General features: G+C 30.6%; 1 protein-coding gene across 1 annotated transcript in view; it reads right to left on the bottom strand.

Moving 5' to 3' along the window:
* Nucleotides 1–7,218: 7,218 nt before the first annotated feature.
* The window catches only part of LOC129231762 (kelch-like protein 8), a 28,443-nt gene continuing 19,341 nt past the window's right edge, over nt 7,219–16,320 (bottom strand). Inside the window, exons 6-8 of the mRNA XM_054866130.1 lie at nt 12,679–12,838; nt 10,912–11,113; nt 7,219–8,125 (exon numbers count right to left, since the gene is read on the bottom strand). Of these exons, the coding sequence (XP_054722105.1) occupies nt 8,002–8,125; nt 10,912–11,113; nt 12,679–12,838 (486 nt within the window). The 3' untranslated portion in view covers nt 7,219–8,001. The remainder of the gene's footprint in view (nt 8,126–10,911; nt 11,114–12,678; nt 12,839–16,320) is intronic.

The following is a 16,320-nucleotide window of genomic DNA, read 5'->3' on the forward strand; positions in this document are numbered from 1 at the left end:
TAATGTTCATATTGTTTCATTAAGCCAATATCTAAACATATCACAATACCATTGTAATTGATGCTTAAATTAGGCCATCTGCAGTCTTAAATATTGAAAAAAGAAAAATCAGTTTAAAAAAAGGTATCCAGTGTTTTCTCAGAGAAAAAAGGTTTGAATCCTTTCTAGCTCTAAGATAATCTTTTAGAATTATTTCACATGTATTGCATTTTTGTTTCAAGTTTGACTTAGAAGATTTTAATATTTAATTAATTAGCTTTAAAGTATACATAGCTTGTCATATATAATGAATCTTAAATTGAGTAATCGAATATTTTATAGTAAGAATTTTTTACATTGAGTCAAAAATCTAGAATATTTTAAAATATTTATAAATTTGTAAAAGAAAAAATATTGTCTCATTACCTTTTACTAGTATCTCAGCTCTAATCCCTTCAAGCATAGATTCCACCAGCTGTTTATATTCATTGCTACTTATAATGTTCTGTGCATTCCCCAATGCAGCAATAAGTTCAATTTTGTTGGAACCTTGTTCAGAACCTTTTTCTTTTGACAATGTCACACATTGTCGATCTGAGTTCAGGAGAATTACTTTTGCGAAATCCTTCTTTCTGTAGGTAATGTATGAGAGTTTGGAAGTGTGACACAAAGCGGAATCTTGATATATATTTAAATATATACCATAAATCCTTAGAGGAGGGCATTATGTAGTAGTCCAATATATCTTTATACAGTAAGGAGTGTATTACATTGTTTTGAATAATAGTCCTGTTTCAACAGCACTCATGCATCCGCATACCATAATAGATGTCGCAAATTTGATAGTGTCTTAAACAAGATTTCTCAAAGGCTTCACTATTCCAAAACTAAACCTAAAAATCTCCTTTTCAGCAGAAATTTAAAATAAAGATTTATCACTGAAGAAAACAATTTTCTAAGCCATGCACTCGACTTCTTGTTCATCTCTGGTTTTACTTTAGGAACTGTGTTTAGGAACTCAGGTTTATGCAATCGTCTAAGTGTAGTTGTCTTTAACACTACAACTTCAGATTCTTTCTTAGTTATTAATGTGAGAAACAGTTTTAAAGCAATTATTTTAGACAATTCGCTTTATTTGCGTTCTTCTCTGGTTACTTTTTCTTTGACTGATTATTATATATTCCTTTAAAATCTTCTGTATCATATATTATAAATCCTTCCTTTGATCTGAGAAAAATATTTTTTCAGCATTGAACAATGATTCAATGCACAATTTCGTTGAATCAGAAAGATCATTTTAATGACACGTTTTCTCCAAAAGACTAACATAAGATTTTTCAAGCACCAAGCTTGTCACAATACTATCTGTTAAGAGGTATGCAAATATTTTCTCAGACTTCCAAATTTATATTCAATGAATTATTCTAACTTTTTGAGCCACTTAAAATTCAATATAATTTTTAAATGTTTTAACAACCCTTAAAGTAAAATTATATATGCAAAGTTAAAAATTGTTTTGCAAGTTATTGAATAACATATGCTGCTCATTAAGTTCACATACATTCATTTTACACGGCAAATTGAGAAGTTTTGTTTATAAAGTTCTGTTATTCTTTTATTTTGAATTTAGGTTGTACTATTTATTTCAGTCTATTTATTATTATATTTAAAATTCATTTGTGCAAAAATTCCCTATACAATGACCTAATTGTTTTAAACATATGAGGTTCGAGTTGCAGATACATGTTCCAGGATTTCAAAGAACTTTTTTTTAATGAAAAAAGAAAGCTTATGGATGAAAAAACATCAATAAAAGCTTTTGCTAGTTTTAGTAACTTCTTATTGTTAAGAATCAATATAATCGAAAGAGCTCTGACCAAAGTAAATATTTTATTTATAATATCTAATTGGTTGGCTTTTTGAAGTTTCTGAAACTTTAAGTATTTTACAGTAAATTTACTTATAATTAATATTGAAGATAATTATTTTGTTATACTTTGCAAAAAGAAGTCAATAATCAAGCACTGCCTTTTTCAACACAGAAAGAAAAACCCAAAAGAAAAAAACATATTTTATTTTGAAAGTTTTTTTTGTTTGAAGTATTACATGCAAGAGATTGTATCTCTTTGGTCAAAATCATGACTGTTGATACTTCTCAAGAATCATTTACTAATGATGACTAGAAAAATGCACTTGTATTCAAGTCTTTTTTTGTTCATAGTTATGTACATAAATGGCAAACTATGCAAGCTCTTAAGTTCATAGCAGTTACATATTAAATATAATAATTTATGCAAGGCTAATTATAAAGCTCAAGTTAGCTTTAATGGTAGAGTATCTCATTTGAACTTCTAAAAAGATAAGTTTATCTAATACAGCAACACTGTCCAAGGCAAAACAATTCAGTCTGCATTTTACAACTGCAAAAACATTTTAAAAACTCAATCTTAGGCAGAGTTTACTGTAGTTGATAATTAAAGCAGAAGACTAGAATACATATATAAAACACATTTCCAATAATTAAAAAATTCTGTAACATTTTTACAATAAAAAATATACATCCACATGTGTATAGAGTAAGTTTAATGTTTGAAGATCTATGCTTTCAGTGAGCAGCAATCATATTCACATTCAAGTAAATTGATTATGAAAAAATATTAAAAGTATTTTTTAAATACAATACTTATTACTTGTAAATCAAGCTGATTATATATTAAATTTACTGGATAAATTATCAACATTTTTTCTGAACAACTTATGAGCTAGTATATACAAAGGTCATGGTATAGCAAGAGGCAAATAAACTGATGGTTGTACTGTCGCATGCAAATGTATAAATGAGCAGTGCATTGGGTAGAGCTTTCATTTGTATTCAAGTGACTTATGTGAAAAAGGATTATAGCCACACAAGGAATTAATTGACTTAGAGTATGGAATGCTAAATAGAGCAAGAGGCATGGAATATTCCATTTCGGAAATTGTTAGGGCATTCAACTTTCTGGGGTATCCTCAGTACCTAACATAGCCCCCAAGGGCCCCTAGTTTCTATCACAGTGTGACTTATATGGGAATCCCTCCGGAAACATGTTCAGAAGAGTACTGAAAATACCCAATTTCAGGCATTATCTCCCACTTTGAGCAATATAGTGGCTGACTGTCTGCACTTAATGACCAAGAACAACAAGGTGATGATCTTGAGGAATCAATGTGGGATGTATGACATATGTGTCCCTCAGAACAGCGAGGTAAAATTTGGCTTTAATGGGCTATGGTAGCAGAAGACGGACTTTGCCTTTATACCCAGAATGGCATTGCCTGTAGTACCTTTCTTGGGCTTATGACTACAGACTACTAGAAAACTGTGACAATATCAGTTAAGAGCTAGTAGTAGTGTTCAAGAGTGGCACAAAACCATGAACCTAAGATGCTTGTGCAAGATAGTGTTGGCTCTGTAATGGTGTGAGTTGTTTTTACATGGTGTCGGATACAAGTGTACTGATCACTGACTGAAAATGGTTATGTTTTTCCACTGGAGACCACTTGCAGCCATTCACTTATTCTATACAAATTGGACAATGGATTTTTTTAATTAGCAATGCTCATCACCTGGCCACAATTGTTTGCAATTGGCTTGAAGAATATTCTGGCCACTTAATTGACTTGAATTCCATGGACTATTTATGGGACATAATGGAAAGGTCAGTTCGTACACAAAATCCAGCTCTAGCAACGCTTTCACACACAGGATAGCTCAATAATTTTGTAGGGTTTTTGCACTCCTTTGGGCAAAATGAGGTCCTCCATAACATTAAGAGGTATTATAAATTAGGGTGGGAAAAAAAAACAACATTTTTCTAGTTCTAATGATGGGTAGTGCAGAAAAAATGCAATTGGTGGCACAGAGTGCATGAAAAAAAGTTAATAAATTTTGTCAAAATGTTAAAATACTGAATGTGAAATAATTATATAGTTTGTCACATATAATGCATTTTTAGATGGTTGGTGTGTTATAAATTAAGTACTTATTGCTTATAAACTTCAAAATTTGAAGTATGCTATTAGAAAACTTTGTGCAGCTTTGCATTCAAAACCAAGGGGAAACATCCCAGAACTGACTGAAAGAAGGGGTAGATGCAAAGCAATTTTTTCATTTAAGAATGTTTATCTACACTGTTTTATGCAATAAAAGCCTCTTTCGAGTTGAATTTCGGCATTTCAGCGCTTTTATTTCTATTACAGCTTTGTTATAATGAAAACATCTCTTCTTTCATGGTCATTTGCAGCTTCTGTCACTATTGTAATAGTCAGAGCTGGCATGGACAGACTTAAGATTTTAAAACAGTTTTGAACAATATGTTTATTTCAGTTTCTTCTGAAGAAAGACGCTCATGATTAGAGGTTTGCTGAGATTGGTTGAGAAACCAAACAAACAGATTGTAGTACATTATGAAACCTAAATTTTAATTTTTGAATCTTAAACCCTCAAATATGTTGAACCTTATCTTTGAATTGCAGCAACACATTTTTTCAGTTAATTTTTGTAACAATCCTTTGATATATTGGTTTTAGTCAGTTGCCATTGCTGTGGTTGCATTGTTGTGAATTCTTAGGATAGCCATGTTATTTATTTGGATATAGATACTGTGGCATAATTTCGTTTGAAAAATATAAATATTATTCAAAATTGGAGGTTTCTATGCCTATAGAACAATGTAACATACCGTGGAACTTAAAATGTTAAATCAATGTGATTAGGTTTAATACTAAAATTCATGATTTAAAAATAGTTATTTTTAAAATTAGATGTACATGGAAAAAAAATAAGATCTAAAAAAAAATCATTTAGTTGGAATTGCTGCTCACATTTTGTTTCAAAACAAGATCAAAACTATGGATGTAAATTAGTAATTTCAAACATTATCCTTTACATCATTTATATCAAAATACACCATGAAACAAGTACACTATAAAACAGTATAAAATTGCTTCATTTTTCAGATTTCACAATTAAAACCTTCAAGCATGCAATATATAAATATCACTTTCAAATAATAAACCATTACACAGACAAAACAATGAAAGACATAAGTACTTATTAATCAGAAAGCTAGCAAACTCAAGGTGGTCTTATTCAAAGAATTGTATATTTATATGTAATGTATGCTGATAGATTTTTTCTTTGGCAGAGGGGGGGGGGGGAGAAGGACTTTAGTAGAAAGCATAACAATATGATAAACTATTTTTAAATAATAAGCTTTAGCTTAAAAAAATGCATGCAATAACTTAACAATCTGAAGTTAAAAGTAATAGTTTTGTCACTTTTAAATATTACAATTGACATTTAATAAAAAGGCCCATTTAGTTTTCACTTGAAAATAATGTGAGCAATGATTATGTGATATCATATGACAAAATTTCCTTATTCTGACACCTGTATGACAGTATGATTTAGGAAGCCAGTTATTTTTCATTGCATGATTTTTAAGACAATTACTTCACTCTTTCTCAGTATCATGTTCACGCTGAATATAAAAGTTTTATTTCAGACGAGATGAAAAAATTGAATGATGAAAAATCAGTCTATATTTTTAAACCTATCGTCTGCCATTTTACTAACTAAATAAATTTTTTTGTGACATACTGGAAACAAGGCTCCCATATGACTGGCATCTTTTGCACTAGCAATGTTTGGGAAAATTGCATAGCACACTCATGCAAGTAAAATATATCAGGTTAGCAAGGATGTGCATGTTTGTCAGAGCCTCCCTTTGGGAGCCCAGCTCAAAACTGGAGTGGGAGCTGACTATAAATGTTTCATATGCATTACAGGGCAAATAATTAACATGGAGTCTGTCTGAGCTCTTCATGGCCCTGTTTTTTATGCATGCCTGTAAGAGGGTGTACAGCCACCTTTACTAAATACAGTAAACTCCCGATAAGCTGCAGGTCTTTTCGCATTTTTTTTAAAACTTATGATTATGTTATTGTTTTCTTTTCAATTTTACATATGTTTTTTTATACTCAATGTTAGTAGAAGCAATGTTTTCAATTATTAATAAAACTCACACATACATTTAAATTACATTTTTTAGCTATTGTATACATTAGGTATTGTTTTGTACCTATAATTTGGATTATACGCAGTTTTTTCTTATCCACGGTTATCGTGCCACCCTATTCCGCGGATAATCAGGAGTTTAATGATAATTTTTAAAGCACTGTAGCAACAAAGAAGTGAATTCTTAGCACCTTCAAATACAAATTTATGTTCATAGTTTAATGTTATTTTCCTAAGCTCATATAAAATAATGCAATTCAGAACGAAGTCTGAATTGCATTATTTTAGTTCTATTTAAGTTCTGTCTTTTGACTTTAACTTCTAATACAATTTAAAATCTAACTGTACCAGTTCTTCAATTGTAGTAACTTTTATGTGAACCTATTTGTTTTACATTATGTTGATCTACTACTATTTTATAAATGTTTTTAAAACAACTAAACAAAAGTTATGGTTGAAGTCATGAATAAAATAATTCATATTTATTATTTAAAGCAGATTTTCTACAAATGTAGTCATATTTAAGATGATTAAATCAACTACTTCAATTTATGTATCTATTTTCAAATGTGAATGTATGTTTCTAACTGAGATGAATAAGATGATTAAAAAAAAACACGTTTCTGGCAAACAAGTTCACATTTTCAAGTAACCGATACATTTGAGAAAGGGGTCGACACCATTTTAAACTTTTAAGGCGATAAGGGGCAATCAATTTTTTTTAGTAATTTTCAATGAATTTCTTCAAAATTTTCAGCACAATTAAATGATGCTAATACCAACTCAAATATAAAATTACATTAAATTGTTTTAAAATTGTTTTTTTTTAATTTAAATTTTGATTTTATAACGCTTTTTTCATATTCTCTCAGTGTCTGAAAAGTCATCAAAATTATAAAATACTAGCTAAATATGATATATAAAAAACCAAAAATAAAATGTTGGAAATACTTTTTCAAAATTTTGTGGTAAAGATAAATAGAAAAAAAGCCAAAAACTAGACGTTCTCGGTAAAATATGCCCATATTTAAATAAAATATAGCAAATATATTCCACAAAACTAACCAAACAGAAAAATCTTTCCCAACAAAATGTTAACAAACCTCTTAAGTACTTGGCATAAAATTTTCAGCAAATTTAGACAATTCCTTACACTGGAATAGTTTGAATTTTGTAAATATGCTGAAAATTATGCTTTGGGAAAATCAACATTTACTATTTTACTGTTGCAAATTTCATTATTCAATAAACAATTTAATTTTTAATACGAATTCATCACAAACAAGGTCTTATGATTTATTTCAAATGGTATAGATATTAAAAATTTAAATATTCTTTGCTTTTTTACACAAGCATTTTTATATACATTTTCATATGCATTTTTTAATAAATAAAGGGGCGTGGCTCCCACAAAAAGTGTCAAACTTCACCAGTTTTCACGGATTCAATTTTTTTAAAAAAATGTTCAGTTAAAAGGTTTAGTTTTTACAAGTATAATAAATAAAAAACATTTTAATAAATGAAAAACCATTGACCACTTTTTGCTCATCTGAAAGTCTTATCACCTTAAAGTTGTTATAGTTAAAGCCATGAGTATCTTCTATTTTATTAATATACATTCTATAAAGATGAAATACTAGCAATAAAAAAACTTAATAATTGAAAAAAGGGTTCAATGAAAAATTTCTATTTGGCTACCAGACCATTGAATAAGGTAAGGTGTCGAATTGATGAAGAAATTTCAGTCTACTGTTTTCAAAGAAACTTGTAAATTTAACAAGAAAAATTGTCTTCTATTATTTTTTACTGAACAAAAAGCGATTTGTAATGTCATGAAAAACACAACTGCATAACAGAAAATTAAAACTCAGAAATATGTTTAAAGTAATTCAAACACAATAGGAAATGCCATAAATAAATGTTTATGTGTGTATTAAATGCTAGAAATCTGACTGTCATCACCTCTAGGTGATGTTTTCTTCCTTGATACTATTGTTACACAGCTTACTCAGGTAATCAGCACTGCAAGAACACCAAGTCACTCCTGCACCAGCACGGCAATCATTAATATTTTCTCCCATTTTCCACCTACACACAAATAAATAATTACAATCAATAATACAGCAGATAAAGCATATAATTAATATAATTATTCTGTTTGTTTTTTTAATGTTCAAGACTGGGGAAGACAGGCAATTGTTTACTTCAACTAACAATTCAAAATATAGGCACGTAGTTTTTACTTCTCAAATTCATCTTTAGAAATTTTAATTAAAATGATAGTGCAACTTCAATTTGCAACAGAGAACAGTTAACTCCCAATTATCTGCGGAATTGGGTAGCACAAGTGCCGCGGATAATAAAAATCGTGGATAAACTGCAAAAGGGCTAAAAGGAAGGACTGATAAGGAATGTTCTTCATCAAAAATAGAGTTTGAAATAGAGGGCGGGATTGCGCGAAACAAGCACAAAATTGATAATCCTGCGCAATCTAAAGGTCTGTGCGGGATTCCCCCTCCCCTCCCCTGTAGATTCTTAAACTCGATGATGAACCCCAGACTGGGAAAGCGCAGAAGAGAAAAAAAAATTTTCCTCCGTGCGGTAGTATCGGCAAAGAGCGAACGAATTCCTCCCCCCAACGGGGGCGCAATTTTCAATGTTCCTAAGTGTACATAAATTGATTTTATACTACAAATCTTTAAAATAAATTCTTCATGTTAAACAATTGTGAAGTGGCTAGAAACCTCACAACAGGTACAGACAACTTGGGTTCAAATTCGTTTGAAAACAATCAAAAAGAAACATTAAAATGTTACTTCTAGTTAAGATATCAGATTTTTATCATATTTTTGTTACTTCATTGCAACAAATATATAACATGCTGATGGCAAGTTTCTGTGCTTCCATGTTAATCATATTTTGTTTGATTTCTTAATATTCTGACATCAGTGCGCCCGACTCTTCTGTTGCATGTTGAAAAATTTTCAGTTTGTTCATTCATAAAAATTTTCCGAATACCACAGCTGTGATCATACTATTGTTACGATGAAGCAGTAACTTATACAGGGTTAAAAGCATTTGCTTTTCCACATTTCAAATTTAACTGATTTTTACCAATTTACATGCTTTATTTTTCAGTTTCTTGTTTTTGCAGTAATTTGAACTATTCTGTTATAAGTAATAAACTAAATGAAATAGTCAGATAAATAAACTGACTCTGTTGTTAATTTTAAAGAACATAAAACCTATACTTTTCTATTTAAAATCCAAGATTGAAATGAAATAAAATTCAACTAATTTATCCTTGTAAGGAAACTTATTAAACATAAGAAATGAATGAAATTCAGTTATTGTAAAGAATGTAAAACTGGCCACAATAAAGAACATATTTATTACACATAAAACCATTAGAATTGTTCAAAAAATAATCGGAAATAACCAGAAAATATTGTTAATGGTATCAAATAAAATCCACTGCATTGATGCACTTGATCAATATCAAAAGCAAAAATATTTTAAAAAGGGAAATAGAAACCTATGTCAAAAAAAGTTATTTTTAGAGGAAAAATAAATGCATGCTGATCCTTGACCCTAAAGTGCATAATAAAATGAATTAGACTGTTTTATATCTGCAGCTAGAAGTTTTTAGAATATGCGATACAACAAATTTTTGGAGCAAATAATTTAATAAAAAATATAATTTTTGCATAAGTTCTGTTTTTAACCCCTTAAGGCAAATTACTTTCAGAAAAACTGGCTTTTTTTGACAGAAAATGAATGTATAGGTATAGTGTAAGTTATTTTTCCTAATTTCAGTTTTATGGGGAGGAAGATGACTTGGAAGTGAGGAGAGGGGGTATAGTTATTTTTAAGAAAAGCTACACAATGTGTATACAATTTAACTACATGTTCACTTTGAATTTCAAAATATAAAAATCAAACTATCATGCTTAGAAGCATAAAAATTGTGCATTGTATTTAATACAATAGAAACAAAATACATAAATTTTCCACACAAAACACCTGCTTTTCAATAAAGATCTCCTTACTAACTCATGGCATATCATCAAAATTCATTACATTGTTAATGCAAGAAAAATGCTGCATAAGTAATATTATTTATGGTAAATAAACTGCATTATAATGTACTTTAGCAATTATATTGGGTATAAGAAATAAAATAACAGGCCATACAAGATGCCCGTGGGACAAGGGCATGTGCAAGGTAATTCATCCGTGTGAGACACGGACAAATGAGATAAGTGATTAAAAGCCATTTATACTATTTTAATGCTCCCAATACATAATAGTAACAAAAAAAAAAAAAAAATTAGATTGCAGCTTAAAAAAAGTTTAAGAAAAATTTAGCTTTCATTATAGATTAAAGTAAAGCAGTACAGTCTTATTATCAAAAACACTTTTCTTTGATTAAATAGCAATCAGCATCAGAACGGGGCGGGGGGGGGGGGGGGGGGTGCCCACCTTAGATGACATCTTAAGCGGACAGATAAAAGTTTTAAACAAAGAGATTTAAAATTACTCCCACCAGTTTCTTTTTCTCTCTCACAAATAAAGAGAACTGAACTTCATATTCAGCCTCTTATTGCTGTATAATCACATGGATTTATGATTATTTTTATAGCATGAACAATATAAATAGAAGCTGTTTCAAGTATTTAATTTATGATAAAAAAAGTTTTATCTTAAATCAAAAAAACTAGTGAAAAACCGAGAAAATGAAACGTATTTTTTGAAAACACAGGCAAGTATGGAGATGATCAGATATGGTTATAAAAATCCAGGAGTGGGAGCATTGTACTAAGCACATGCAAAACGAAGAGAAATTTTGAAAAAGAAAAACATATACAACTTACCTATCGAGTTCAACATCATAAATTTCGACAGTGTTTAAATAATAAGAACCATTGTGTCCTCCAATAGCATAAATACAGCCACCTAATGTTGCTGCACCAACTCCACCACGACAAAATTTCATAGGGCTTACGAAACTCCACTTGTCATTGTCTGGATCATATTTTTCAACCGAGTTAGTAGATACATTGTATTCAAATCCACCTAAAGAGAAATTGGAAATGAATTAATAGTATTATTATAAATACAATTTACTTTGCAGGTTGGCAGATTTGATTCACAAAATTAAACCCTCAAAACAACGGCTTGAGATGTATGCATGTGCATGTCAAAATTATATTTCCCCTTTCTTAAAGTTCAAGTTTTTTGGGACAAGCAATGAACTCTAAGAAAGAGTCAGTCCTGAGTATGCTTTAGTAGGGTGGTGAGCACTTGGAACAGCTTATCGGAAGAGGCCATAAGGAACTAGGGTTTAGATAGCTTTAAGAGGGCCATTGATTTTCATTGAGGACTAATAAACTGACTAGGACCAGCCTAGCTGTTGCTAATTTTCACATTTGTATTTGTATTTATTATCTGCTACAGCATGAAAATGAAAAACTACAGTCAAACACTTGGTTAAAAAAGCTTTTTATAGCAAAAAAGAAAAAAAAAATGATGGTGACTGTAAAATTAACAGTCACAAGCCCTCGAAAGAGGATGTCCACCAGAAAACATTACTTTCATGTACAAAACAGAGAAGCAATTTCTGGTTATTTTCTACAAAAAGTCAGGAAACCATTCCGGCAAAATCTGTCCGTGGATAAGGTTAATTGTTACAATGCATCTTAAAACAATCTTAAGTAATATGATAATGAATGTTGTTTTGAAAAGTGGAATGAATGGTGATAATATGTTTAAATAAAAAAAATAGACAGCTGAAGTCGAGTTCCAAAAGTCAAAACAGCAGTATTAATTGAAAAAAAAAACCTTACAAGGAGCACAATTGCTCTTTGTTATTCTCTTAACTATTAGTGAGACTAATAATCCTCACACAGTTATGAAATATGTTAATGATTTAAGTAAAGAGCATTGATGTAAAATATTTTTAGCAATAAACAAAAAACTTAACTATATTAACTACCAAAACCTTGGGAAAGCTCGAACTTAATTTGCTTGTGTTTTCCTTTCATTTCTTTCATAAAAACAGAAAGCGTCTGTTTCTGAACAAAAAAACATTAATTTCATGAAATTTTGAATAAACTCCATTTTTCGAAAGTGTAAAAATTAAAGTTTAGAGTATCATAATACAGAATCGGATTTCTTTCTCCCCTTTTTTTTGTTATTGCCTGAAATATAATTCTGCACACATGATGTATAATAGAATTTTAAGACATAAAAGATACAACCAAAAATACAATGTAACGTATGATGTAATAAAAAGAAAACTACAAAGGGCATAAATGTGTTAAATATATTAAGTTTAAAAACAAGTGATTTGAATTGAAAACTTTTTACATCGTAAATTTGTTCTTAATTTATACAGTTTTGGCATAAAAAGGGGGGAAATGATATGTAAAAATCATTTACTCAAAGCAATACAGCTCTACTTAAAGAAAGTTCTTGGAACCAGGAGTTCCCAAAGTGGATGGCCATCCCAAAAGGTTAGTTTAACTGAGTCACAAAATCAGTTAAACCAACGTTTTTTCTAAAACTAAATAAAATGTATCACATAATATAAAAAAATATTTCAATTCAACTACTTCTAGAAATATTTAAAAGCATATTACCAATGACATAAATGAAGCCATCAACGACTACTGCACCAGCTCCCGCTCTACATTGATTCATGGATGCGATAAATGTCCATTTATCAAGATGAGGATCATATACTTCACATGTTTTCAGAGATTCAGGTCCACTGTTTCCACCTAATGCGTACATTAGACCCTAATTTAAAAAAAACTTAAACATTTTAGAAAAAACTTCAAAATGGTTAACAAAAGTAGAGATATAAAACACTCAAAATACATTGAATACAATTTTGTTCAATAGCATTACGACTACTTAGACACACAATTTCAATTGCACACAGAACTGTAGTGAAACTTATATTTTACAATATACTGATGCAGATTACAGTTTAACAGTTAATTAATCTTACACGCATTTTATCATTTCGTTTCATTTTTACATTCCTTTAAGTCTAAAACTAATTTTCTCTATTTATAGGCTCGACAGAATTAAATGTAAGGGCTGGGAAACTTCACAATATACAAATAACACTTTGATAAACACGAAACATAATGACAAAACGAGCCAAATCACTTCTAACCCAGAATTCAGAATGAAAATGTCTCCATTTTCAAAAACTGATGTCAATCACTGTTAACAGACTTTACCAAGCATACATCATTAGTATGTAACAAAGTGCAAATCAGAAGTTAAATGATGAAAAATATTTAAATCTAGTAAAATTTATGAAATGCTTCATATCTACTGTTATTAACTTAGATGCTAACTAATATCTGCTAGCTGACAAAGAATGAATAAGGCAATCAGTGCTACACTTTAGATAATAGTTTACGCTTTGATATTTTATTGAAAATATTGCTTAGTTAATCAAATCTCTGAAGCTCAACTGATGAGCACTAATGTTCACCACAAAAAGTGTTGGGATAAAATGTTTTGAAAGTAGTAGTCAAACAAAGATGTGTTTTTGTTTTGTGCGTTTACAGTGTTTCAATTTTGTAATGTGAGGAGTTACTCAAATATGGTTTGTTATTTTGGTATTTTTCTTATTCTCCACAGAGTCATTTGAGTTGTTAGTATTTGATGACAAGCTACGATAATGATAATCTTAAAACAAAAATGGCAGAGTGGAACTGCAAGTTTGTCATCTTACCAGAGATATTTTTGAGTACCTATTTTTTTTAATAACTCTTGCGATATTTTAAAAATTGGTTTTGAAACTGAATTTTAGTCTTAGCCATTTCCTCCTTTATCTTAAAACCTTATCCCCTTGATGTGACTTTCTATGGCCCGTGGAGACTTCCTATGGTCAAGGCTGTGAAGATTATTTGATGCCTAGCCCCAGAGCTGCCGTTACCATCTGAAGGTAGCCCCAATTTATTTGGCAAAGCTTTCCTTAGAGCTAAGTACTGCTCATATTCAGTCAAGGGATTCAAAGTTACTGGCGTTGAACATCTAGATGACAACATTTTTATATGTAACAAATTTTCCAATTTCATAGACTACTGATGTTATTGCAAACAAAAAGAATGCTCCTGCTATTGATTCAATTCCTTAGCATTCATTAGATTTATTGTCTGTTCCTCAAACTCAACCTCCTGTGTCAACTACGTTAGTTATCTCATCCCCAGAAGTTGTCTGTTTTCAGCCATCAATTTCTTTGATACTGTAATACTGATTCTGCAGCTATCTACTACAGTGGAGAGAAAAAAAATCTGAATTTGGAAAAAAGAATCAGCACAGGGTGCAAAAGTTGTATTTTGCACATACTATCACAGATACAATTTTTTTTAAATACAAATTAATATTTTCATAAGTGAGGATTTAGTAAAAGGAGTTTTCACGGCCCTTAGCAACAATGTGTAAAACAAAATTTTTCTCACTTTCATCTTTTGTGAGAATATTATTGGGTTCCTGAATTAATTTTACACCTTTCTGCAGTATCAATCACAATTATTTTGTCAGATTTTCCAGTTCCGCTTATATAACCAGAGTCATTTTTCCAAGTTGAAGGGTCTTTGTCACCTATGTTTCATTTCTGTTGTATCTGGCCAAATTGCTCGAATTTCATTGGTTAAGCCCCGTTTTTTAAGTGTTTGATAAGCAGCCAGGACCTTTTTCTTCTCCTGATAATGTTGGGATTTCAGGAACTCCCAATAATTGCTCCATGCCTTGAAAATGTATTATAATTTCTAAGCTATTGATCCTTTTAACTTCTGTAAATGCTGGGAGCAACTTTCCATCACAGTGTAACACTAATTCTTGGCATTCGTTAAGGTTAAATTTTTGTGTAGAACTTTTTCATGTCTCTCTGCTCTAAATAATTTTTGAAGGCACTGAAGACAAGTTCGATTTATGATTAGATCCTCAGTATCATGCCCAAACGCTTCTGCAGCAGCGATCAATATGTAAATTTCATGTCTATCAGTGATACTTCAAAAATACGAGGAGTAAAAACTGCAATATGCCTCATGTTTCTGTTCGAGTCATAATTCCGTGCTTGTAATGTCACTGCTGTGTTAGTTGCCGGTGTTTGCTTATCAATGACAGAAGGACTGTCACTGTTGTCAAAACGATCATTGCTTGGGTGGCTTGAAAGTAAATCATTAGTTCCTTATGCGACTAATTGTTATTTCTTTTCTTCATAAGTTCTTTTCTTTCAAATAACTTCTTTCTTTTCTTATCGATTTTTTTCTCCTCCTTTTGCACAATCTTTTTCAGCACCAATCATGGAGCCCGGGAGTCCTTTTTGCTCTGAAGAACTAAGAATTTCCTATCCTCTTCATTTTTGATCTCTTTCAAAGCACCTGCATGCACAATGTCGAAGAGATTGTCCATAATTGCAGGTCTCACCCCCTCACAAAGATCTTTCTTCCTATTTTCAACTAGAAATATAGAAAAGAAATTCTGTAACTGTATCTATGCATCATGGAGTTTAGACTAATTTATCAATTCAATGGTCTGTTCTAGTAAAAATTCTTGCATTTTGCCAGAAATCAGAATATTCTTGAATCTTAATGCTGCACTTTTTTTTTGTCATACTTACAACTTTAGATTGTAAAAAAAATGTTCTTAAAACTTGCCTGTTTGATGGTAGCTTCCTTCTAATAACTTGTTTGGAAATATATACCCCAGAAGATCAATATAAAAATCACTTCTTAATTTGCATGAAGAGACGTTGGTGCAATTTTACAGGTCTAGGTTGATCATCTCAAAAGTCAGGCAAAAGTTGTTGTACTCTAATCATATATTCAAATAGATAAATCATTTCTGCAGAGCGATACAATCTTAAAAGGCCAAGGCCACTCTGACGTCATACTTATCCTTCCCACAATTCCCTTCTTTTCCCCTTCAGTAGTTTTGTTCTTTGTTCTCTTGATATAGTGTGTGTATCTGTTTTTGTGCCGTATGGAATATATTTTATAATATGTGTACATTTAGTTTTTAGTCATTCCTAATTAAATCTTTACGTGTTGTTCGTCTACTCGTCTATTGACTGTTCTTCATGCGTTCAGAAAACTAAACTATCACACCGCTGCCTATCGAGATAAGAAAAGGTAAGCCAACCTTTCCTCACAACATTGATTATGAGACTGATATTCTCTAACAGTGTATATGTTGAAGTTCTGAACAAAGTTAGGACTGTATATATAATTTTCTATTGAACTGTGTTTAATAAG

The sequence above is a fragment of the Uloborus diversus genome, chromosome 10 (assembly GCF_026930045.1).
Source record: "Uloborus diversus isolate 005 chromosome 10, Udiv.v.3.1, whole genome shotgun sequence".
NCBI lineage: Eukaryota > Metazoa > Arthropoda > Arachnida > Araneae > Uloboridae > Uloborus > Uloborus diversus.